The sequence below is a fragment of the Stegostoma tigrinum genome, chromosome 1 (genome assembly GCF_030684315.1).
Source record: "Stegostoma tigrinum isolate sSteTig4 chromosome 1, sSteTig4.hap1, whole genome shotgun sequence".
Lineage (NCBI taxonomy): Eukaryota > Metazoa > Chordata > Chondrichthyes > Orectolobiformes > Stegostomatidae > Stegostoma > Stegostoma tigrinum.
In genome coordinates, this window is record NC_081354.1 from 37,431,801 (window position 1) to 37,459,116 (window position 27,316).

General features: G+C 39.9%; 1 protein-coding gene across 1 annotated transcript; it reads left to right on the forward strand.

The window, feature by feature from the left end:
- The first annotated feature begins 1,488 nt into the window (after window positions 1-1,488).
- dctn6 (dynactin subunit 6) lies at window positions 1,489-26,000 on the forward strand. The gene is made up of 7 exons (XM_059644697.1): window positions 1,489-1,585; window positions 6,252-6,316; window positions 11,982-12,087; window positions 15,483-15,568; window positions 17,468-17,515; window positions 21,772-21,914; window positions 25,462-26,000. Exons 1-7 carry the CDS (start codon window positions 1,524-1,526, stop codon window positions 25,558-25,560), a joined length of 609 nt encoding a protein of 202 aa, XP_059500680.1. The 5' UTR covers window positions 1,489-1,523; the 3' UTR covers window positions 25,561-26,000.
- The last annotated feature ends 1,316 nt before the right edge of the window (window positions 26,001-27,316 follow it).

The window sequence follows — 27,316 nt, forward strand, 5'->3', positions numbered from 1 at the left end:
TCACGTTCTTCCAAGTTTTCCAGAAAATAAAGGACTTGAGCATTAGTCTTTTCCTTCCACTCCCAGGCCTACTCTCCACCACCTACAAGCCTGCTAAACCCTACCAAGATTTGGGTCCACTGCTGCATCCTCTTGCACTTCCCATCCCAGTCCTACAGGGTACACCAACCCAGTCTCCTGGTAGCATGAGGATAGCTCCTCTGAGCCTGCACCCATTCTTGTTATTTGGAGAGAACTTTCTCCTCCTAGGGGAAGGGAGGCATTTTCTCATCCCTGGGAAAGTTGATGCTTGGAACTGAGAAGAACGGAATAATGGAATCATTTTAAAGAAACATAGAATCTTATCGTACAAACCAAAACCACCTTGCCTGTTGTGGTTGTGCTGGCTTTCTTAAAGTAGTGCCAAATTTGAATTCAGTACCTCATTTTTCTCCCTGTAATCGTGCATACATTCAAAAGAATGTCCAATTTAGAAAGTAGAGAAAACTGCTTCCTTTCAGAAACAGTTCAATAACCAAACTGCAGATTTCAAATACTTTGAGGAAGCTAAGGCTTTTCTCATTGGAGCAAAGAACGATGGGAGGTGACTTGATAAAGGTGTACAATATGATGAGGCATATAGAGTGGATAGCCAGATACTTCTTTCCCAGTTGTAAGTGACTATTACAAGGGGGCATAATTTTAGGTGATTGGACGAAGGTATAGGAGAGACGTCAGACGTAGGTTCTTTACACAGTGGTGGCTGCGCGGAATGCATTGCAGTCAGTGATAGTGGAGTCAGATACGTTAGGGACATTAAAGCGGCTCTCGGATAGGCACATGGATGATAGTAAAATGCAGGGTATACAAGGTAGTTTCAACTTTGAGTAGGATAATAGGTCGTCACAACATCGTTGGCTTTATTGTGCTGTACAATGTTCTATGTTCCCAGCAGGAAAAAAACACCAAAACTTGCAAATGATGCATACTGGTCTGACTTGTTTTGTATACATCGGGAACAGTGCTACAGTATCACCAGTACATTGATTTCTACGTACAACCGTGTTTTTAAAAACTGTTTGTTCCCTCTGGGTTGGTTAAAAAAAAGACTAGAGGGAAAATTTAAAAAGATGATTTTACAGAGGTCTTAATTGTTTGAGCTCTAAAGAACAACCTCAGCTTCAAAATGAAGTCTCTCATTGTTGGTAACATTCTGATAAACATTACATACTTCTACAAGGCCTTGCAAAGAAAATCTGCAGAATCTTTTCTGATTTGTACACTAAAAATGGTTCGAATTGCCATTTCAATCCGAAAACTGTATTAAAATCATAGGCCATTTCTCCACCTTTGAGCTTTGGCACAGCCATCCGGACACGAAGTGAATCTTACTACGACACTGCCCGCCTCTAGCTCCGCACCGTATTAACTCGACACTAAGCATGCGTACAACCGCCTTCAGAAAAGCGCTAAGTACTGCGCGAGTATTAATTCCTCCCGGCAGGCTCAGCGATACCAGCGTGTGCCGTTGCTGGTTGGTGCGCATGCGCACTGACACGATGAGTGGCAAGATGGAGATTTTGTCTGGAAAACAAACCCAGAAAAGGTAAAAAAAGGTGTCAGGGCCGGAATATCGAGAGCAGTATGCAGATTTAATAAGAATACGTTTTTAAAGAAGTGCAGTGTGAGAAATATCGCTGTTTTAATATACTTCAAGGAAATAGTTTGAAAGTAGACGGCTGGGAAAGATAGGAATGCAAGATGGAGAGGGTTAATGGGAACTGCAGATGCTGGAGAATCCAAGATAACAAAGTGTGGAACTGGATGAACACAGCAGGCCAAGCAGCATCTTAGGAGCACAAAACTCACGTTTTGGGCCTAGACCCTTCATCAGAAAAGGGGGATGGGGAGAGGGTTCTGAAATAAATAGAGGTGGATCAGAGATGGACAGTGGAGAAGATAGGTGGAGAGGAGATAGACAATTTAAAAGGGGTGGGGATGGAACCTGTAGAAGTGAGTATAGATGGGGAGGTAGGGAGGGGATAGGCCAGTCTGGGGAGGATGGACAGGTTGGTTGGGGGGGGTGGGATGAGATTAGGAGGTAGGGCATGGAGGTGTGGCTTGAAGTGGGAAGTGGGAAGAGGGGATAGGTGAGAGGAAGAACAGGTTAGGGAGGCAGGGATGAGCTGGGCTGGTTTTGGGATGCAGTGGGGGGAGGGGAGATTTTGAAGCTTGTGAAATCCACATTGATACTATTGGGCTGCAGGGTTCCTAAGTGGAATGAGAGTTGCTGTTCCTGCAACCTTCGGGTGGCATCATTGTGGCACTGCAGGGGACCCAGGATGGACATGTCGTCTAAGGAATGCGAGGGGCAAGCCGCTCCCTCTCCCCCTTTTCTGATAAAGGGTCTAGGCCTGAAACATCAGCTTTTGTGCTCCTAAGATGCTGCTTGGCCTGCTGTGTTTGTCCAGCTCCACAGTTTGTTATCTCGGATTCTCCAGCATCTGCAGTTCCCATTATCACAGAAAAAATAAAGCATTTTGTCTTGTTAGTTCAAATACTGTAATTGCCAAATTCTATTTGTAAATTAATCATCTTTCACTGTAAAAATATGAAAGTAATATGTTGACTGTTCTTCTGCTCTCCAAATCTACCACTCATCACTTTGCTTCCCCTCCGCTGTGTCTGAGGGCTTTGGAGTGAGACAGTCAGGGGGAGAATGTAATGAATGGATGAACTGCAGCAAGCAGGTATATCAAGCAAGGAAGTGAAGACCAGGAGGCTTTTGGCTAGCAATAAAAAGGCACCAATTTAGGAATAAAAACTTGCCATCTCCTCACACATCAAAATGGTCAAATCATGCCATGCTACCTGAGCACCAGCATGGACAAATCCTGAAGTGGATGGCCCAATGCTAGGTGCATGTACAGGCTCCATTACATCTGCTCTGTTGAAGTTGTCAGAGGGAACTTAAATTTGGGATTTAATGCACCTCTATTATCCAGAGTTCTTCCTTAACCTTCAGTCTTAAGTTGAGCAAGCTCAGTTTCTCCAAGTGACTAAGGCCCTGCCAATCTTCAAAAATTAATATGACCCACCAGATTAATTTCTCTTCAATGTTTCATTGGCTCTCATTGTTGAATTGTCTTGAAATTTTGCTTTGTGACTCTCCAGTGAGCTCTTATAATGCTATATTGTCCTTCCTTCAGCCTTCAGTAATGCTGGATCAAAATCCTAGAATTGCAGACAGTACTTTGGGATACCTGCATCATTTAGACTGCAGCAGTTCAAGATGCTGAATTCACCTTCTTTAAAGCAATCAACCATTGGCAATCCATGCTTTCATTGTCTTTAATGCCCATGTCCCATTTTTAAATTTAATTTTGATGTCCGCCACTTCAACTGCATTGCCCTCATCAATTCACTCTCTTAGTTAATGAACCAAACTGAGGTCAAGTTCATTAAGCATGATTTGTCTTTGAATTCCTGCTGGCTTTTTCTAATTAATACAGTTGTCCAAATGACTGTTATTTTTGACTGCAGTATTATTTCCAACAATGCTTACAATACCAACCTTAAACTGTCTGCCCTGTACTTTGAACAACATTGTTTCACTTGAAATTATCCACTTTTCTGACACCATTGCTGTTTCTAAAGAGGATAGTAAAATTAAGGACAGTTCCTCTCCAATTTTCACCCTTACTTCCCTTCCCATATGCAGCTGCATTCCTGTCTGGTTGTGGTGAATTTTCAACTTTAAGTACTGTCTACCTTTTCTATCAGTTTTTAAGCCCATCCATTATTTCTGCTACCTTCAGCATTTTCCTTGATTAAAAGTAGATGCAAATAGTAATTTACTGCTTTGATCAGTCCATCGGCTTCGATGCACATCTCCTTTGGTCTCCAATCTACCCTCCTTCAAATAATTATTATTTTAAATTATCCTTACCTTTTACCATCACTTATCTAGACCTTATGATACTATGATCATTCTTTATTCAATGTTTCCCTAATGAATTTGATCCACTCAATCTACCTCATTGCTAACCAGATCCATAAATGCCCCCTTCCTCATTGAACCAGCAATGTGTTGATCAAGAAAGATTCCCTGAACACAGATCAAAAACCCATCCCCTCTCTCTTACCTTTAACTGATTACTATTCTAATTTGCATTTGGATTATGAAATTTCCATATCACTATTTATGTTTTTGAACCACTCTTTAATTGCCCCGTAACATTGCAGTTTCATATTTTTACCCAGGAGTCCTGTTTCCAACAAGTTCTGTATGCAGTTTTAAGAATGTTTTCACCTTACTTGTCTGTTACTTCATATTTTTCAGTATCAACATTATGGAAGATTGAAGTCACTTGGCTAATGCTGTGTATCTTTAGGTTTCTCTGAAATTTTCCTACAAATTTGTTCCTCTGTCCTTGCTGGGATCGAGATATTTTTAACCAGCCTGTTTAGAAATGTTCTTGCAAGCCTCTGGAGCAAAGGGGACTTGAACCCAGGCCTCTTGCCTGAGAAGTAGGGACACTACCAGTCTGCCACCAGAGCTCCAACTATCCAGACCTAAGGGAAACACTTTAAACTGTTGTGAACAATTTAACAACTCCCTTCATATTCCTTGATTTTGGTGAATTGATAGTCTTTGTAAAGATAAGTAAATCTGCAGATGCTTCATCTTTCCTTTATTGTTAAGCTCCTTCTTTAAAATGCAATCATTAGAATGATCCAGTTTAGAAAGAGGCCATTTGATTCACTGTGAATAACAAGGTGTGGAGCTGGACGAACACAGCAGGCCAAGCAGTATCTTAGGAACTGATTCACTGTATCTGTTCCAGCCCTTTGTCAAGCAATCCAGTTGATCATACTAACTTGCTATGCCGTGTGGCTACTTAAATATTTCCCTTTCAACTGTATATCCAATTCTCTTTTAAATATTAATTCTGCTTCCACTACCCTTTTGGATGATGCATTCCAGTTCATAACATATAAAAGGATGTTTCCTCATGCCACCTCTGAGGCCAAATAAGTGGCAGTTCAATATTGGCTATGTCACACTTCTTCAAATTTTAGTTCAGACGTTTTCATACTTGCTTTTATATGCTTCCGTAGCCTTCTACTTCCCTTTCCCTGTAATCTCCTGTAACTCCAGTACTCTGGGATAACTGCACCTACCAATTTTATTCTCTTGACAACCCCACCCCTCCCCAATTCAATTATTCCATTAGTAGTGGCTGTGCCTCCAATTGTCAAGGCACAAAACTCTACAATTTTCTCTTAAACCAAGCTTTTGGTTGTCTCCTCAATGTCTACCTTTGGTTTATATTGATCTGTGAAATGCTTCAGGACATTTAATGAATTAAAAGGCACTGGATAAATATAAGTTGATACTTTTGTTTTAGCAGAGGGTGTTAAGGGAAGATTAATAGAGGTCTTTGCTTAAAGCACCATTTAATCTCCTTCGTAGGAAGAAGCTGTCTACATTGCCAGATGGTTGGTAACCACAGCATACTGATTTTTAAGACAGTCTGCCAAAAAGCCTGAAAAATTGTATTTTACGTAGCAAGATATATTCTATAAATGTCTGGAAGAGTGAGTCAGATTCAGTAGTAATTTTCAAAGAGAATTATTGAAAAGTTGAATTTTGTATGACTACAGAGAAAATGGAAGGAAGTGAGGCTAATTGGTAATGGTACCTGTTCACTTGCAGCATGCTTTGAGCATGTGCAAACTGTTTTCAAACTTTGCTTCTCCGTTCTGAAATGCAGTTATTCACCTCTATTCTCTATGCAGTTATTCACCTCTATTCTCTATGCAGTTATTCACCTCTATTCTCTATGCAGTTATTCACCTCTATTCTCTATGCAGTTAACATTTCAAACTGTTTTTCCTATATGGTATCATCTGTATTAAATTTGCTACTGTTTTTTCCTTCACTTTCATTTCAACACTTGTTATAATACAAAAGGTCGAACAGTGTTTATTCTTATTGCACAAGCACCAATGAATGGATATTAGAGGAACTACAATGTCTGCTTTGTATAACCATTTTACAGACTTGTACTGAAAATAATAAAACAGCATTTTCTTCTGGAATTTTTTTTAAAATTTAACACTTGTGAATCTATAATAGTTACACTTTGGAGTATTTCCATAATTAGCATAATTTTCTAATTACTTGGGTGACATTTGACTTGTTAATTACACAAAGGTAAATACAAATGCAATGCATTCTTCATTAACAAAATCTCTCTTTCGAGCAGTGTAAAAATTGCTGCTGGAGCTGTTGTCTGTGTTGAAAGTGAAATCAAGGGAGATGTAACTATTGGTAAGTGATCTTCAATGCATGATTAGTGATTTTAGGGATAACTCAGTGCCTGGTTCTGGTAAATTCATTTAGCAAGAGTAGTCGGTAGCTATCAATGATAATCAACAGAATTACTTCAACAGATCAAAGTTGAGTCTGAGGGACTATGAAGTATCTAATTGAACAATAAAGCTTAGGTTGAGTTAGGCTGGAGCAGTGCTTTGAGTCAGGGACAGAAATATCATCGTGGGTCAAGTGGACAGTTAGATGACTGGAGGCTCAGGGTCACGTTTGTGGACTCGTAACAAATGTGAATTTGTTACAGTCTAACTTTCTGGATTATTAATGCCATACTGTAACCACTGTGCTACCATTTCCAACTGCTCCTAATTCCTCCACCGGTGCAGTGTCTGCTCCCAAGATGGGCCATTCTGCTCCCAAACGTCCCAGATGTTGTCTTATTTCAAGGACTGCAACTTTCCCCTTCATTGGTCGCAAATGCTGTCAATCGCATCTCTTGTGTTCCCTGCACTTTTGCCCTCACATCCCCTCCCCCCCCCCCCAACAAAATAAAGACAGAATTGCCCTTGTCCTCACACATCACCACATCCAACATATCATTCTCTGCCACCTACAATCCGACCCCACGACCAAAGATGTATTTCACTCCACACCCCTATCAGCCTTTCTTAGGGACCGCGCCCTCTGACTTCCACACTCCCCGCTAGCCCCGGCACCTTTCCCTGCAATCGCAGGAAGTGCTTCACCTGCCCCTACACCTCCCTCCTCACCTCCGTTCAGGCTATGAATTAGCTACATTCCACATTAGACAGGGTACACTTACACATCCGTCAATGTGGTCTGTTGCATCCGCCGCTACCGCTGTGGCCTCCTGTACGTCGGCAAGACCTGTAGAGTGCCTGCGCTCTGTTTGTGACAAATGACAACACCCTTCCAATCGCAAACTATTTCAACTCTCCCTCCCACTCTCTGGATGATATGGCCATTCTGGGCCTCCTCCAGTGTCACAATGGCACCACCTGCAAACTGAAGGAGCAAAACCTCATATTCTGCCTTGGTAATCTACAGCCCAATGGCCTAAATGTGGATTTTACCAGTTTCAAAATCTCACCACACCTGGCCTCATCCCTGCCTTCTTGAACTGGCACAACCTGTCCATGTTTTCTCCCAACTCACTAACCAATCACAACCACTCCCTATCTGCACTCACCTATCTTCCCCACCCCACCCCACCCCACCCCAACTCCCTCCCTCATTTCTGAACATCAACTTACCTGCTGCTCTGATGCTGCCTGGCCTGATGCATTCCTCCAGCTCCACATTGCGAAATCTGACTCCAGCATCTGCAGTTCTTATTATCTCTCTTGATCTACATTGGTTCCTGATTTGCCAGTATCAGCATTTTTTTGATGTGTTCACCCTTGTTTTCAAATCCCCTGTGGCTAAGTTCTCCGTACGGGTGGCCTCCTGCAGCTCTAACCCTCACCAAAAACTCTGTTCATCCACTTTTGACCTCCTGTGCATCCTCTACTTTTGTCTCAGCATTGGATCTAGACAGCTGAAATTCTGAAATCCCTTCTTAAGCCTCCCTGCACCCAGATACCTTTGTCCTCCATTTAATATCCTGTATTAAATTCCCACTTATACAATGGCTGTAAAGTAGCAGCACAGCATGCAGACTCTTTAACCTAGGAGCCTGGAGTTCATCTCCATCAGTTTTCTTTCTCTCACTCTGTGTCTCTGATTTTTTTTCTTTTAATGTTTGCGTTATTGTTATTATCACGATTCACCTTGCCTTCTTTTAACGGCTTTGGCTGAAGGCTTCTCCCATCCCAGTGATGAGGACGCAAATAAACTGTCTATAATTTTCCTACCCTCTTCAGGAAAAAAAAAACCAGTGCCAGGAAAGAGGATAATTTCTGGTGTTCAAAGAAAAGGTTGTACAATAAACATAACAGTCCAGTCAGTTTAAGGTTGGTGTTATAAGAGGTTTTAGAAATAATACTGCAGTGCAAAATTAACAGTCACTTGGACAATTGTGGATAAATTAGAAATTTAGCAGGGATTCAAAGCTAAATCATGCTTAATGAACTGGACTTCAGATTTTTTTGATTAACTAAAAGAGCAAATTGATGATGTTATGGAGAACAGGTCAAACACCTCTAATGATTAAAACCAAAACACCCAGAGAAGCTCGCCTCATCTCATAATGTGCTAAAGGATATGGGAAAAATGGTATAACCAGCCTTTCACCTCCAATCTGTTATAAAGGAGAGGTTAAATGAAATGAAATGAAATCCTTCCACTCGCTCTAGAAGCAACAGGTAGCATTTTATTTGTTTAATGATGAGTGAACAAATTAAAAGACCTACTGACAAACTGAACAATTCCCCCAATTCATCCTGAATGAAACAAATTCTAATTAAATGCTGTTCAAATAAATAGAAGTCCTATTTATGTAAACTAAAACTTAGAGTCTCAAAACTACAGTCAGGATGTGTTAGCATTTCGGGCCCTGTAACCCGTCTGTCACTAGACCCAAAACGTTAATTCCGTTTTCTCCTTCACAGATGCTGCCAGACCTGCTGAGCTTTTCCAGCAATTTTGTTTTTGTTCTTGATATATAGCATCCGCAGTTCTTTTGGTTTTTTTTTAAAGTCAGGATGTGTTCCCTTCGGGATTGTTCCTCAGCCAGACCTTTCTCCATCAGATTCTGGTGTTTGAAATGTCTCTCTCTATACAATTCTAATGTCAGCAATATCAGCTGAGTGTGTTGTGGTACTTTTAGACAATGCTTAATCAAACAGTTTAAAGATTTCTATGAGAGCCAGAGTTTTACTCTTCTAACAGTGGTTTGCTCTCTCCTTTTATATCCTTGATGACCTGTCAATTTTCTTATAATAGGATTGGTCCTAAGTTGTCAACACAATTAAATTTAAATTCAATTGGTTTTCAGTCTCTAAGTACCTGGTTTAAGTTAATTGGCTGATATTCAAGCTTGTTGCCTTAATATCAGAACAAGCCTAGATTTCCAACCACATTGCCAGCTAGTACATATGTTTCAATTTCCGAACTGTATGTACATCTGCAGCTGCTTATAGACATTTTTGTCTAAATCTCCAAGCTTAGAAAAGCGCATCACCTCTTGAAGTAACTACACAGTCTTTTTCCCACCCCGCACTCCCCCATCATTTTTTACAAACAAATTCTAACTTGCCTTCTAATTCACAAGTACTTTATACAACTTTGCAACAAGGAGGGTAATGCAGTTAATGTACATAGACATTTTTTAAAAGTTCACTCATGGGACATGGGTATTGAAGGCAATGACAGCATTGACTGCCAATGGTTGATTGCTATGAAGAAGTTGAATTCACCATCTTGAACTTCTGTAGTTCATATGGTGTAGTACTGCCACAGTGCAGTTTGCAATTGCAAGATATTTATCCAGCATCAGTGAAGCAACAACGAAAACAGAAATTTCCAGAAAAGCTCATCAGGTCTGACTGCATCTGTGGAGAGAAGTTAGAATGTTTCGGGTCGAGTAACCCTTACTTGAAATAAGCAAGGACAATATAATTCTGGATCAGAATGGTGGATAATGTCATATATACATGGACTTTCAAAGCCTTTTGATAAAATTTCACATAATGCTGAAGCCATGAAATTAAGTTGACAGGACAGAATGGACTTGAAGTTGGTGGCACAACATGGTGATCTTTTCTCAGCATGGAGGTCTTGCCCCCGTGTGGATGTCTTTGGCACTGGCTTCCAGATATTCCAGTGGCCTGACGTGATGGTCTTCTTCAAGGCAGGCTTCCTGCCCTATATTCCAGTGGCCCGGTGTGGTGGCCTCATCCTGGCTGCATCTTCTGGGTGTTCCTTAGTTGGCTTTCCCCAAGCCTAGGAGTTGTTAATGGCACTGTGATGAACTTTGTCTTCTTTTTACTGTCTTTTTTTATGTATGACTTCTGTCATTACTACAGGCCCGATGGTAGGGCAACTTATAAAACTTGTCACGTGTACTTTTACATGAAAAATAAACTTCTATTCAACTCTAATCACTTTGATCAAGATTTTGATTCTGTATTCAATCACATTTTGCTTGCTGTCAAATTCTGTCTGTTAAAAATGGTATAAGAATCCAAGTCATTTTACGTATGGCAGGAAGAAATGTTCGCCAGGATACCAAGATAATGTTTCATTGATTGATTGATTAAAATGTTTATTTCCTCATTAGTCTGAAAAGAAAGTGGGGCAAGTAGTTTGAATTCAGTCGATCATCAAAGAGCTAACGTTGATGGCAACACTATTTAAAGTAATTTTGGAGAGTACCTAGAAAATATCAGCTCAGAATGCAAAATTTAAAAAATCTGATTTTGAGTGATTTGTAAGAAAGAACTTTGCAGAATAAAACAAATGCAGCAATGGAGGGAATTCAGGGAATAATCTGTTAAAGGAAAAAGAAAGATAGATCTTTCAAAGCTATTATATCTTGGTTTTTTTTATTTCTTTTGACTTTAGTGAAACAGGAAAATCTTTCAAGTATTAGGAGCAAAACTCAGTTAATAACAAGGAAGATTATAGAAAGTATAAAAAGTTGAGAAATGTTAATATGGGTGGCAAGTTACTGTCTTGCATTAACAGGCAATATAATGTTAAATCTAGAACAATTTATAAATGTATAAGACTGGACTTTGCTGTATTGGTAATGGAGGCTATCAGTGGCCTCAGCTATTGCTGGGTAGAACTGGCAGCAATGTGATGAGTAATTTATGTATGTTGCTAAACATAAAACTTAAAGTTTTGTTCATTGTGCCGCCCCTTCTTCTAACAAAGACAGCAAATGTAGTGACTGTAATGAATTTGGCCTGGCAATAATAACGCTGTAATAGTGTGAACTTTGGGTTAATTATGCATTACAACAAAATTTGGCCCATTTCAGGAGTAACTGGATTTAAATGTCATGGTTATTAGTGCTGAACAGCCTCTCTGACCCTGGAAGAATTTTTTTTTGTGTAGTCAGTTTAATATTTACCTATAGTGTAACCTTTATAGTTTTGTTGTTCTAGGATTGTTTACCTTGTCCTGTGCCTCTGCATCCTTTCTAATATGCTGAAAGCAAGAATTGTTCACAGGTGTGGATTAACAAAGTCGTTAGGCATGCTAAGCATAATAATGCTTATTTTACAATATTTTGCCTTTAAAGAAAATCTTCAGTATTTCATTGCTATTTTTATGGTCTCGTGCGCAATACAACTGTTAAAGAATTGTATATCTGCATTCCTGCACCACCTATCACTTTCAGATGCCTAATGCCTACATGTTATATAACTAAAATGATAGTCAACAAAATGAATCCGAATCTTATGATAATATTTCATGAGATTGATGGAACTCAATATTATTAGATGAGGAAGACAGGATTTGTCACTGGTAACTTCATGGCAAAAAAATTGTTACTATATCTTTTTCTTTCCCAAATAATACTCTTACCAACTGAAATTCATAGAATGGGCAAATTAACTGAAATAATTACTGTCATCTTTGATTACAAGGTAGTTGTTCACGCCTCCTGTCTAGAACTCAACTGTTTTTGTGGGGTATATCCCAAAGTAGTTGTGGAGTAGTTCACCAGTGTTAATTACATTTCTGTACTGCTTAGGACCAAGGACTGTAGTGCACCCCAAGGCTCGTATTATTGCGGAAGCAGGACCAATCATCATAGGTGAAGGGAACCTGATTGAAGAACAAGCTCTTATTACAAACAGGTGGGCATGCGATTAAATGCTTAATGGATATTTCCAAATAAAGGTATTTGAAATGTAACAGAAAATAATTGGAATAATTTTGTTCCTATGGTGCTTATGAAATAAATAAATTCTATTTTTTTTTGTTTGCAATATGCTTGTAAGTCTGTCAGTACTGATGAGCAGAAGTTTTGCCCAGCCAAATATTCGGAAGACGGAAGCCATCATCTTTGAACTTTACAGCAAATTCTGTTTCCTTGCTACCAATGCCATTACTTTTCCTGGCAAGTGTCTGTAACTAAACCAGACATTTTGTCTATTTAGCACAGAGATGTCTTTTCAACTATATAGCTCTGCTCTATCACTATTTTTTAAAATGAAAGCTGAAATTGAATTTCATGCAGTTTTCCTCAGGCTTACGTCAATTTGGAGTCTAGGTCTGTTCAGAAGATTGGATCAAACTGACCTGTCTCTTAAATATGTCTTATCCGCTTAACATTCCCTTCTATGACAACAATCTTCCATTCCTACCTCAGCTCATCTGAAATACTGACTTCAGCCACGGTTTCCTTTCAGATATTCCAATAGTCTTTGACAACTGTTCATCTTCCCTTCTGTATAAACTTGATCTCATGCAAAAATATGTCCTTATTTGTACCAAGTCCCATTCACCCATCATCCCTGTTTTTGTTGACCTACCCTGGCTCCTGGTCCGGCAATTGCTAATTTAAAAGTCTCACTCCTGTTTTTAAAATCTGTTAATGGCCTCATCCCACCTTTTTCACTGTAACCTCTTCTGAATCATCCAATTCTGGTCACTTTTGTCACTCACAGTTTTAATCTTCCCGTTTTAATGGTCACGCCTTCAGCTGAATATACCCTGAAATCAGAAATTCTACTGTTAAATCTTTCTGCTTTTGTCTTCACCCTTAAAGTACCCCTACTTGTTTGGCCAAGGTTTCGAGCATCCATTTGTATACTACTTTTGTTGCTTGGGGTCTGATTTAGGAAACTGTGAAAGCCTTCGGATATTTTACTATGTTAAAAGACTGCAAGTTGTTCTTCTCACTTTTTATAGTTATGGTACTTGACTTTTATTTTGTCTCTACATGTCACTCGAAAGCTGGAAAAGAAACTTCTTTTAAGTTCCTAATGGTGAAACCAAAGTGTGATGTATCTGTTCACAGCTTTGAAATTTTTCTGGCAATGTGACTAGCCTTAATTATATATTACAATGTACTGTACAGAAAGCAAACCAAATGTAGAATGTGTGTCAAGCAATTTTGGAGGATGGAGGACAAATTGAACACAGGCATTTGAGTAGAGTTGTCATCTGGAATGGTGAAATGGGGATTGGGGGAAAGAAATGAGGAATCCTCTTGTAGAAGAGGGGAATAGAGGGCATTAGAAAGAATAAATGAATGTGGCCTGTTCTTTTCGACTAATGTGGAGGTTGTTAGATCTTAATGGTCATGGGAAGGTTTTACTACAGTTAAGGAAATGTAAAAGTGGTAGTGGGCCACATTCCCGCTAAGCCTGTGGAGCAGATTCTTATAGACCTTTGTGATAAATAAACCATGCACATGGCTGCACAAAGAAATTATAAGGGACCAGGTCCTGAGGTGGAAAAAAAAAATAAGTTTTGCACTATAATTAAATTTTGAAGGGAATATTTGTTAGAGGACTTTTAGTTTGCGTAACAGTGGATGGTGGCATAGAGTGGCTATTCTGGTGTACAAGAAGAGTCCAGTTATTTTATGGTGATCTCAGTGAGTCACATTGCATGTACTGAGAAACACGAGGACAGAATTTACAGTATCTGGGTGAATTAAAAACTGGCTGGCATGGATTAGCTTTGCTCGCCCTTGCCCTTTAGTTTCCATGAACGTCATAACAGCACTTTGCAGTAAATGGAAACCATCCCCCGCAAGGACATATGGTATTGTATGAATTGGGCAACAATAATGAATATCTGTAAGCATTCAGTTAAAAGCATAAATCTAAATACAACGTTGTCTCTGATGCAGTGAAAATTAAAATAACGAATGTCAAACCCAGTGCAGTCAGTGAGCTGAAGAAGGAAAGAATGGATTAAAAGAGAAAGATTAAAGAAAACATAATTTAAAATCAGGAGTAGTTATTCAAAATTGAATTGTCAAAAAAGGAATGGGACTCCATACTTTCAGTGCCAGAGAAGTTGTTTGGCATTAACTAACCTTGATACTCAAAGGGTACGAGCTGAATTGGACAAGTCAAAACGTCTTCTGGAGAATTTAGTCTATCTACAACCAAAGTGTTCACGTAGTTTAATGTAATTGAATGTAGAGTCTGATGGGGAGATACTACTTTATGCAGCTTTCAAATAAACAAAGCATCTGTCGTTAGTCGCTAGTCTTTGTCTTACATGTAACTGCACTAACTATAAGTTACTGGCTAAATACCTTTGCATGTATCATAGCACTACCAGCCATACATTAAATTCTAACCAAGTACATGTCGAGAGTGGGAATTCGAACCAAAGATGACAAAAGGATGAAATTTTTATTTTTGTTGTGATGTAAGTTGGACTTTGGTTCAATCCCAGAATTCTGTTAATGTTTTTTTTTGTGCAATGAGAATATCACTGACAAGGCCAACATTTGCTTATGCCTGATTATTCTTCAAAAGGTTGTGGTGTATCATCTTTACAAACTGCTGCAGTCCATCTGCCCTAGGTGTATTCACAGTGTTATAAGAGAGTTCCAGGATTTTGACTCACTGACTGAAAGGAACTACACTATAATTCCAAAGTCAAATTGGCTAGCATATCAGTTTTAATAAAGCTTTCAGCTGGACCCAGATGGCAGGCTGGCTAGAAATGTAAAACACTGGGATTCTAGAGAAAGCAGCAAACTGGATCCGAAATTGGTTTAGTGGCAAATGTACATGTGCAGGTTTACTATATTTCATTGATTTAAAAACTGCTGCAAATAGCATACATAGACAATGTATCTCATGTAAGGAGCCCAGCCCATCATGCCTGCATCAGCTGAGAAACAGCTATATATCTTAATCCCATTTTCAAACAAACAGTCACTGCCTTTCCACGCTGACTAACCTCTAACACTTTACATACCTCTACCAAATAGTTATTCTGTTTATTCCAAAGAAGACAACTAGTACTTATCTCCTGTGTAACCTCTTCCAGTAATAAAACATTGTCACTACCATCTTTTTGCTTTCTGCCCTTGCTTATGTGTCAGCTTCATTCAGTCTTTTCATTCAGTCTTTTATTCAGTTTTCCTCATTGTCCTGAAGAGCTTCAAGGAGGTAGTGTATTAAAAGTGAGTGATTTGAAATGAAAATTGCACTTTTGTTTTCAACAAGTAGGTCCTTGCTTTCTAGTTTTTAATAAAAATGATTATTGTTTCTTCCAGCTATCCAGAAAACCTTGTGCCTCAGAAGGAAGATATTGAACCTAAAGTTATGACTATTGGAACAAACAATGTTTTTGAAGTTGGATGTCATATCCTTTCCTGTAAATAATTCGTAATGAAGCTTCCTATAAGAAGATAACCATTGGGAATCTTTTAAAAAAAAATCACCAGATGATTTTATTTTCAGTATGCAACCATAATCTTGTGGAACGAGGCTAATATCAGGAATGTTTTGATATCACCCCTGTTCTCTCTCTCATCCTGTAGTTGTATTAATTTGAAGATATTTGATTACTGTAAGTTAGTTCAAGATAGTTATTTCCAGCAGGTCCACAGTTCTTTTTCAGCTTGATCATTGCCATGATGGTTTTATATCTAATTGAACACTAAGTGGTACACTTTTAATTAAAATTGGTAAAACTTCAGTGATTGAAGTGAATTACTGCTCAACAGATACGTTTAACCCCATCTCCTTGAGACTTCTTACAAAGTTGCTTCTCAGTTTCCTGCTGACTAATGGGATGTCTACACTACAATCCCAATAAGGTGATCATCCCCTTATTTCTCAGTTTCAATCAAATAACTTCACTGGACATACTCCCTGGAATAAGTCAGTCATACAGCATGGAAACTTGAAATTTCCAAATTTGGAAATATCCTGGTGATGGTACACATGTGGTTAGAAGCTAATTTTGATCAGCTGTGATGTGAAGGTTGCAAACGGTGTGGTTCAGCCTCGGGCATTTGTAAGGGAGAGGGTTGGGGTCTGATTTGCAGAGGAGGAAGTGTTCTGTGGCAAGGATAGAGAATGAGTTTTGGTCAATTGTCTACTTAGGTGTTATTGACCATCTGAGCACCTTCCACCTTATCTCATCTCATCGGCAATCTCTTTCCTTTTGTATCTGCTTCACTGTATATACAGTCATTTATGACACAGAAAGACCAATTAACCCATCTACTCTAAATTGGCTTTTCCAGGAGCAAACCAACCCAATTCTATTCCTATATCCTATCTAGCTGTACAAGTATATTTCCTTTAAGTGCCTTATCAGTTTCTTTTGAAATTTAATTGTCTTTGCTTTCACCACCCTTATGAGCACTGAGTTCCAGGTCACCTGGTTATGACAAATTTTCCTTGCATTCCCTCTGCTTCTCTTGCCCAAAACATTTTACATATCCTACTCTAAATCTAGAACCATTAGTTAATGGAAACAGCTTTTACTTGCAACCTTATCCAAATCACTCATACTCTTGTACATCTATCAAATCTCTCCTTTATCTTGCTTGTTCTAAGGAGAATAACCCCTGCTTCACCAACTTCCTAACCTTCTGTCAAAATCCTCACGTCACTAGGGCATTCTGATAAATCTCTTGCACACCCTGTCAAGAACCCTCAAACCCTTCCAAAAGTGTGATGATCAGAAGTGGACAAAATGCATTACTATCGTTCTGTTTACGTCACAATTAAAGATTTAGTTTGACTTGACCACTTTTATTTCTGTGCATCAATGAAGTCCAAGATATCAAATCATTTTTCTTCTACATTCTCAATATGGCCTGCAATTTCAATGATCCCTATCCTCATGTACTTAGGCTCCTCTTTTTCTATAAACCATTTAGAACTTTGCTGTTAATTGTGTATTGCCTCTCCCTTCCCCTTCTACCAAAATGTATCTCCTCACACTTCTCTGTACAGGTAGTCTTTGGTTTTATGTCATCCTGCTTAATGTATTTTTATTTGAACTTTGTTTTCATTTTAGAGCCTGTTTCTTCAAATTATGTCGTCATTTCCAGTTTACCATCTATGATTTAATTATCTCACATCATGACAGCAGCTGCTTACTAAAATTACACCTATCTCTCAGACCTGGCAGAAGAGATAGAAAAGCTGTGACCAATACTACTACGATACTGAGGACTTCTCTCTCAGGCTGACGTGTCATCTAAGAAGAGAAAAGTTAGCTTTCTTTAACTAAACTCATCAGGTTTTGAAACTTTGAAGATTGGAGATAACAATGTAATAGAATCTAAAGGTAAGTTGTTTGAAAAATTCTATGTCCTTTGGCTGAAATTTGCTGTTCCAAAAGTTTCTTCTCTGATTTGTTGGTAGTTACAGAAATATCTATTATTGTCTCATTGTAGTGAAGTGTTAGAGTACAAAATACAATGTAATTTTGAATAATCAAATTTGTGTTCTTCTTGTTTTCAATAACCTCTAAGATTTTTACAAATAATTAAGAGATCAGTAGAAGTCAGCATTGATGGGAATGTTTACTTACCAAGAATGACTAGGCCTATATATCCGATTTAGTCTGCTGATCTGTCGCAGCAGAACATCTTGTGTGCGCATAAGTAAATATGCACGCACACACTTGTTAGACTAAGCTAAGTGGATATAAATGTTAGCCATGCATATTGATATGGATCAAAAGAAGATCAGTGAATTTGAGTTTTAACTCAGCCAGGGGAATACATAGAATGGTGATTAGTCACTGAACTAAATAGTTGCCTTTTTATCACTTGTTCTTTTAAAGAAAAATTAAAAACAGGGAATGTTTCTTATGTGATCTATTTATCTTACTTCTGAGCAGAAAATTCTGCCTGTTGTGGATTTTCTTAATGTCAAATTTAACATCATGAAGACCTCTGAGTTACTATGGTGGGAACCATGGAAAGGATTAGGTACTATCAGATTGTTCCTTCTATATTACTGGAAACCATTCCCGTTCCCTCAACACTCCTTTGCAGTTTTGTTGGTACAACATTTGAAACCATTAAAGGGAGCTACTATACATGCAGACACCAGAGAGCTAATTTTATGGCCCTTGAAAAGGGGCAAAGGGAATGTAGTATCTGAATTACCAGCCCTCTTTGATTTCAGTGCAGGTTGCCTGTTGACTTCAATGATTTTAGCATTTCCCTAGTATGGCATGCTGACTTGTTTTCACAGGAGCCTATATGAATGGCAAGCATGCCTTTAAAACTAGCTTGCACCTATTAAAGTGGCAGCACATAGTGGCTGAAGCAGGGGCCGGCAGTCATACAGGGAACAATGAATTGGGAAGCGTTACGAATGGGCCATCATGGGAAAGTAGTTTCAATATTTCTGACAGTACATTGAAGGCCTTGTTGAAATAGGTGGAAAGAAAGAGTTACCCTGTACCAGAAGGAGGAGGCTTTCCAGAAACAACTGGACTATGGAGGCAGACAGATGTGCAGGTAAATGACAACTAAGAACTTCGGATACAATGCAATACGGTTTAAAGACCTCAGGAGTGATCAAGATCAGTGAATGGGCACTGAAGTGCCAATTGCGCTCAGTTGTAGAATGAGCATCAGACATTGCTCAATTCTCTATAACCCCATCATTTTATCACACACATTGCTGCAAGCCTCACACCCACGGTTCAGCTTGCACAGAGTGTGATAAAAGTGTGGAGCTGGATGAACACAGCAGGCCACGCAGCAGTTTAGGAGCACAAAAGGTGACATTTCGGGCTTAGACACTTCAGAAAAGGGGGAAGGGAGAGGGTTCTGAAATAAATAGGGAGGGGGACGTGGATCAAAAATCTATAGAAGAGAAGATAGGTGGAGAGGAGACAGACAAGTTAAAGGGGTGGGGATGGAGCCAGTAGAGGTGAGTGTAGGTGGGGAGGTAGGGAGGGGATAGGTCAGTCCGGGGAGGACGGATAGGTCAAAGGGGCGGGATGAAGTTAGTAGGTAGGAAATGGAGGTGCGGCTTGAGGTGGGAGGAGGGGATAGGTGAGAGGAACAACAGCTTAGGGAGGCGGGGACGAGCTGGGCTGGTTTTGGCATGCAGTGGGAGGGAAGCTTGTGAAATCCAAATTGATACCATTGGGCTGCACGTTCCCAAGCGGAATGCGAGTTGCTGTTCCTGCAACCTTCGGGTGGCATCGTTGTGGCACTGCAGGGGACCCAGGATGGACACGTCGTCTAAGGACTGGGAGGTGCAATTCTTTATTGCGAACCGAGCATAGGTGTTCTGCAAAGCTGTCCCCAAGTCTCCGCTTGGTTTCCCCGATGTAGAGGAGGCTACAGTGGATGCAGTATACCACATTGGCAGATGTGCTGGTGAACATCTGCTTGATGTGGAAAATCTTCTTGCGGCCTGGGATGGGGGTGAGGGAGGTGGTGTGGGGACAAGCATAGCACATTCTGCGGTTGCAGGGGAAAGTGCCGGTCTGATGGGGTTGGAGGGGAGTGTGGAGTGGACCATGGAGTCCTGGAGAGAGTGGTTCTTCCGGAAAGGAGACAAGGGTGAAGATAGAAAAATGTCTTCAGTGGTGGGTTTGGATTGCAGATGGTGCAAGTGTGGGAGGATGATGCATTTGATCCGGAGGTTGGTGGGGTGGTCTGTGAGGGTGAGGGGTATTCTCTTTTGGCGGTTATTGTGGGGACAGGGTGTGAGGGATGAGTTGTGGGAAATATGGGAGATATGGTCGAGGGCATTCTCGACCACTGCGGTGGGGGGTTTGCGGTCCTTGAAGAACGAGGACATCTGAAATGTACGGGAATGGAATGCCTCATCCTGGGAGCAGATGCAGCGGAGGTGAAGGAATTGGGAAGAGGAGATGGAATTTTTGCAGGAAGGTGGGTGGAAGGAGGTGTATTCTAGGTAGCTGTGGGAGTCAGTGGGCCAAAAGAGAATCCTCATACCACCCCACCAACCTCCAGATCCAACACATCATCCTCTTGACACTTTGCCAGCTGCGATCCAACCCACTCTCTCCGTGACTCCCTTGTTCACTCCACACTCCCCTCCAATCCCACCACACCCATCACTTTCCCCTGCAACCGCAGGAAGTGCTACACTTGCCCCCATACCTCTTCCCTCACCCCCATCCCAGACCTCAAGGAGACTTTCCACATCAAGCAGATGTTCACCTGCACATCTGCCAATGTGGTATACTGCATCCACTGTACCCATTGTGGCCTCCTCTACATCGAGGAAACCACGCAGGGGCTTGGGGACTGCTTTGCAGAACGCCTATGCTCGGTTCGCAGTAAACAACTGCACCTCCCAGTCGCGAACCATTTCAACTCCCCCTCCCATTACTTTGACAACACGTCCATCCTGGGCCTCCTGCAGTGCCACAACAATGCCACCTGAAGGTTGCAGGAACAGCAACTCATTCTGCTTGGGAACCCTGCAGTCCAATGGTATCAATGTGGATTTCACAAGCTTCAAAATCTCACATCCCCACAATGAATCCCAAAACCACCCCAGCTCGTCCCCGCTTCCCTAACCTGTTCTTCCTCTCACCTATCCACCTGTTCTTCCTCTCCTATCCTCTCCTCACACCTCCATTTCCTACCTACTAACCTCATCCTGCCCCGTTGACCTGTCCGTCCTCCCCAGACTGATCTATCCCCTCCCTACCTCCCCATGCACTCACCTCTACTGGCTCCATCCCCGCACCTTTTAACTTCTGTCTCCTCTCCACCTATCTTCTCCTCTATCCATCTTCGATCCCTGCCCCCCCGCTCCCTATTTATTTCAGAACCCTCTCCCCCCTCCCCCTTTTTCTGATGAAGGGTCCAGGCCCGAATCATCAGCCTTTGTGCTCCCAAGATGCTGCATGGCCTGCTGTGTTCATCCAGCTCCACACTTTATCTCGGATTCTCCAGCATCTGCAGTTACCATTATCTCAGCTTGCACAGAGTCGGGCATTCAACTGTAAATAACAACATCACCACCTTTGTATGGCAGTGATTAGGCAGAGATCCCTCTCTCCCACAAGTGTTTACTTTACATGGGCTTTTTTTATATTGTGACTATCCAGACCTTTGTCTACATCTTTCTTACCATGTTGCTGACAGTCAGTGAATGAGGAATTGGTGTTGTAGCTAATGGTGTCAAAGTTAGATGAGCTGTTTATGGCCAACATAACCACAATCGTTGCCTCATTTCCTCCTCCTCTTCACCTTTTCAGTTTTCTTCCAGCCCTGCAGCTGCCTACAATGTAACTGTTGGAAAAGACTGTCATTTCATGTTGGTGATGTTGTGCAGCATGCAGGAAATCACTAATTTTTATGTACTCTGCAAGGCACCTCCCTTATTATACACCTTCCCCTAAAGTTTAATTCAAAACATTGTGCTCGAAAGACTTTAGAACATAATCCTGAGGTGGATTATGTTACATTGATTATATTTTTCTTGACTAAATAAATGTCAATTATAGTATGTATTAAGACTTCTGTGAGGATTTATTTGATCCACAGCTTTTATTCTTTAAGACATTAGTAATTTGTCATTATTCTGTCTCAGCATTTATAGGTAGAAATGTGATCCTAACAAGTGGCTGTATTATTGGAGCATGTTGTCAAGTAAACTCCTGTGAAGTTATTCCTGAGAACACTGTTATCTATGGGGTAGACTGTATGCGGAGAGTGCAGTCAGAACGGCCACAGGTAAGATCTGCACATTGAGGAATAGAAATTCAATGGAAAATTATGAAAATTTACCATGACAACTTGCATTTATATACTTTATTTAACTAAGGTTCTTGAGTAGATTTGTAGCTCAAGCTGTGGATGCTGTGATTGGTTTCCTTGCTCAGCTGGTTCGTTAGCTCGCAGACGTTTTATTACCCTGCTGGGTAACATCATCAGTGCAGCCTCCTATTTAAAGCACTATTGTTTTTCTGCCTGGTGTTTAAATTCTGGGGTCCATTGGAATTGATTACCTCATTTCTGGTTTTTCTTCAGTGGTGCATATGTAGGGTCTAATTTTGGCCGCCTTGGTGGAGAACCAAGCCTCTAGAAATTCCCATACTTATCTCTGGGCCTGTCCTAGGATCCTGATGTTGTCCCAGTCAAACTGGTGGTTCTCCTTATCCGTATGAATGGAGACGAGTGGGGTCATGTCTTTTTGCTGCTAGTTGGTGTTCATGTATTCTTGAGGCCAGAGTCCTTTCTGTTTGTCCAATGTAATGTTTGTTGCAGTCTTTGCATGGGATCTTATACATCACGTTGGTTCCGTCCATAGCGTGTAAGGAATTTTTAGTTCATGTTAGCAGTTGGCACATGGTTGACATAGGTTTGTGTCCCACTGTGATGCCCAGTGGTCGGTTGTGGTCAGTTTGGTTATGTTCTTGACATAGGGTAACTTGATGAGTCAGGGCATATTGTCAGGGCATATTGTATCTTCCTGTTGTTTGTGTGATTGCCATCGCCGGACCCAGCTGTTTTGGTATCCGTTGTCCTTAAATACATGGTAAAGATATTCTTCTTTGTTTTGCTGTAGTTCTGGGTTGCTGCAGTGTGTTGTTGCTTATATAAATAGTGTTTTTACGCAATTCCGTTTGTGGGTGTCGGGGATGGTTGCTTTTGAAATTCAGGACGATCCATGTGTGTGGCCTTTCTGTATACCTTTGTCTGAAATTCCCTGTTGGCCCTGCGTTCTACCATGACGTCCAGAAATGGGAGCTGTTCATTCTTGATTTGATGCCGGTGAGACTGTTGTTTATAAGTTGTGTGCCTCCTGTACTCCATTTAATGACAAAAGTGTCGTTCACATATTGGATCCATAGTTTAGGTTGGATCTGTGGAAGGGCTACGCTTTCAAGTCTCCACATCACTGCTTCTGCTATTAGTCAGGAGGTGACCCCATGGGTGTCCTGTTGATTTGTTCATTGATTTTACAATTAAAGGTAAAGTGAATCGTGAGGCATAGGTGCAGCAACTTTAGCATGTTGTCTGTGGAGACAGTGTCACTCGGGTCTCGTTCCTTCTGAAGTATTGCCAGTGGTTCTCTTGCTAGTGGTATGTCAATCAATGTGAATAGGGCGGTAACGTCGAAGGATACCATGGTCTCATCTCATCTATTCTTATGTTTTTGAGGGAATTGAGGAACTCCTGGGCTGAGCAGATGGAGTGTTGTGACTTGCTGACGAGCTGCTTTAGACTAAGCAGACTTGATGATGTTGCCAGTAGGATAATGAAACATCTGTGAACTAATGAACTAGCTCGGCGAGCGAATGATCTCAGTTTATTTAACATTGTGGGACTTTCCAAGATGCTTCACAGGACCATAATCAAACAACATTTGGCACCAAACCACAGAAAACTATTAGGACAAGTGACCAAGCTTAGTCAAAAAATAAATTTTAAGGATATCCTAAAAGCATTAAGAGAGCTGAAGAAATATTGGAATAGTTTAGGGAGAAAATTCCACAGCTTGGGGGTTGGGCAGTTTAAGGCATGAGAGGTGCTGGAAATGCAGATGCACAAGATGCTAGAGATCTTTGAAGGTTGTAGAGTTTAAGGAACTTAGAGATAAGGAAGAGACCAAGTTGTGAATTGATTTGGACACAAAGATGTGCATTTTAAATTTTATTTGTTGTGGGGACATTGCAGTACCAGTAGATCTGTACTTATTGTTCATCCTGGAGGTCATTAAATTGACCTCAATGTGAATTTGAAGTTATCGTTAGCCAAGACAGGGAAAGGATTGCAAGTTCCCTTCTCAGAAGGACAAGTAAACAAATTGTATTATAATAATGTAATAGCTCTTATAGTCAGACATCATCAAATACATTGAACTCAATTTCACAGTTTGTCATGGTGCAGTGTAAATTCCTAACCTTTTGAGTTTCTAGTCAAAAACTACGGCTGTTAGACCACTGTGCTCATTGTAATCTTATCAGCTATTTGTTCTGATGGCAGGAGTTTCTGAATGGTGATATATACTTCTGCTGAACAGTACGGAAAATCTTTTACATTGAGTGTGTACTATTCTGCTTTGAGTGATGTCAAAGAAGTGAAGGCATGTAAACACTCAGTTCAAAGAGTAAGCATTCAGCCTGTTATGCCTGCATTGATTCTTTGAAAAGAGCAGTCATGCTTTAGTCTTGCATCCCTCTCTTTTGTTCATATGTCCATAAACATTTCATATTCAAGTGCCTGTTGAATTCCCTTTTTTAAAAATTATTCATGGGATGAATGATTCTTCCACGTTTTCACATAAAGCATTCAAGATTCCAACAACTGAATGAACAAATTTCTCCTCATCTTCCCTCCTAGATATTTTAGCAATAATTTTGAAACTGACCTCTGGTCACTGGCCTGTTTTCTCTAGTTCAGTTTTCAATTGCATATCATCTCCATCAAAAACTTTCAGCCCTTAACATAGGTTAAGGTGGGATGAAGTCACCTATCTATAGCTTAAATCTTGGTCTGCAGTTTTCTAACCTTTGAAAAATCACTGCTTTCCTTACCATAAGGCCTCTGAACATAATAGTCCTCTTCAGTTCATATGATGCCTCTTCAGCTGTATTGTAATGATGACTGTTAGTGATGATGAAATCAAATCTATTTCCTTCTTCTAGTAAATAAAGATGATGTTGGAATTCTTGAAGTCTCTTTTGTGAGGTACAAGCCGTTTTACTTAAATGCAGATACAAACTTAAATATTTAAATGTCTTAAAAATACTGCTGAGTTTACTTTAAGATCTAGTCTATGGTCAAATTAAAGGCAAAAAATTGAAAGGAAATTTTGGGTTTTTTAACAGGAACTCTAAGTCATGACCTTATTTTAATGGCAGAGCAAGCTTTCTGCTTGCATTCTTGCGAAACACTTGCTTAATTCCTCAGTTTATTGGTGCTGATGAACAATTTGAAACATTGGCATTGGGTAGTTATAAAAGTCACAATTACATGAGGAATATTCACTGAGAATCTTTACCAATGTTACAGAAGTCAAGACAGCTGTTTTGCATTTGACACATGCTGTTTAACAGCTTAATATTATAATCTAGATGAAATGTGGCAGTTTTCTATTACTTAATTCCACCAACGTGAGAGAAGAGAATAACAGTTACAATTTAATAACTTTTGTTGTTCTTTGTATAAAATCTTGCCATTGCTTAATGATGATGTTGATTAGTATGAAACTTCTAAAGTTGTTACCCTGTGCTTGAACATCTCTTCAATTGGTTTATAATCTTTTTAATTACAGCCACAAACTCTGCAGCTAGACTTCCTGATGAAAATCTTGCCAAATTATCATCACTTGAAGAAAACCGTGAAAGGAAGTACAACTCCAGTAAAAAGCTGAATGGCACCAGATCCTGCTTCTACAGTGGAATCAATGCATTGATTTGGTGATAAGCATTGTCACTTTTAAGCAGTAATTTGTACTACAATAACTTATTCACTGCATAAAACTAATGCCCTCTGCAATAAAATGAAAATAGGTTAATACTTCATAAGTAATTTTTGAATTTCATCAATTATCTTTGTATCCTTGTTTTTCTATAGATTTTACAGTTTTTTTTAGAAAATGAGATGATCATACAGATGATCTTAGTTATGAATAAAGGATTGGTTTTAATGTCAAAACTACTACACCTCACACTAAAATATTGAGCTGGTCGCCTAGAATTTTCTCTGAATTAAATGTTATTTTAAGGGTGCTGCAGGAGCATGGGGAAAAGTTTAACTTTTGGAATTGAATGCATTGGAGTTCAGCGGAATATTAAACATGATTTAAACTTACCTCCAGTTTTCCCTTCAATTTTAATGGAAGAAAGTAGTTGGTTGATTAATGTTTAAGGCAGTGTGCCTCATATTTAACCATGATTTTAATATAACTAAGGGTAGTGGAGGTTTAGTGGTAATATCACTTAATTAGTAATCCAGAAAAGGTACCATGACATCAGTTTGTTATCTGTCATTGGGGGAGTATTAAAATCCACTATATAGCAAGCAGTAACAGGAAATTTTGAAAGCCAAAATGCAATCTGTTAGCATCAATGTAGTTTTATAAACCTAAGTCATGTTTAGACTTCTTCAAAAATGATACAAGCAGGGTAATCTGCAGATGCAGCATATCTGGATTTCCAGAAGCCGATGAGGTACCACACTAAAGGTTCATACATGAGATAAAATCACTTGGGGTTCGGTGTAATTTATTAGTTTGGATAGAAGGCTGGCTAACCAACAGAATCCAGATAAATGAATCTTTTTCTAGTTGGCAAGATGTAACCAGTGGGATGCCCACAGGGATCAGTCCTCAGGATCCCAACTATTTACAATCTATATCAATGATGTGGGTACAGGGAAAAAAGGTACTATAGCCAAATTTGCAGATAACTCTAAAATAGGAGGACAGTAAGTTCCAGTAAAGAAATAATAAAGGTACAAGAGAATATGGATACGGTAAGGAGAATGGGCAAAATCTGGAAGATGGATTTCATCCGTAAGTGTGACATCATCCAATTTGGTTGGAAGAATAGAAAGTTAACATCTAAATGGAGAGAAACTTCAGAGTGTTTTGGTGCAGAGTATCTGGGTGTCCACGTGGATGAACCACAGAAGACTCATATTTGGCATTTATTGCTAAAGGATTAGAATATAAAAGTAAGCAAGTGAATTTGCCATTGTTAAAGGCATTAGTGAGATCACACCTGGAGTATTGCATATCGTTTTGGTCTGCTTACTTGAGGAGGGATGTAGTTGCATTGGAGCCAATGCAAAGAAGATTCAGTACATTGATTTCCAGAGGTAAGGGGTTTGTTTTATTGAGAGACTGAGCAGTTCCAACTAATCCTCTCTAGCATTTAGAAATCTAATAGAGGTATATAACATGCCAAAGGGGATTGACAAAGTAGATGTAGAGATGATATTTCCTCTTATAAGGCAACCTAGAATGAGAAGTAATAGTTTTAGAACAAGGAGTATCAGATTTAAAATGGAAATGAGGAGAAATTATTTCTAGAAGGGTTGCAAATCTGTGGAATTTGCTACGTCAGAGTGTGAGGGATGCTAAGGTATTTAATATATTTGAGGACATAGATTTTTAATTGATAATG

Bases quoted from the DNA above. Each gene is read 5' to 3' on its own strand.
- dctn6 (XM_059644697.1), top strand. From the start codon at position 1,524: ATGCGCACTGACACGATGAGTGGCAAGATGGAGATTTTGTCTGGAAAA. The intron at 12,088-15,482 runs GTGGGCATGCGA...TGTTTCTTCCAG, and splicing joins CAAGCTCTTATTACAAACAG to CTATCCAGAAAACCTTGTGC. The intron at 21,915-25,461 runs GTAAGATCTGCA...TTTTAATTACAG, and splicing joins TGCAGTCAGAACGGCCACAG to CCACAAACTCTGCAGCTAGA.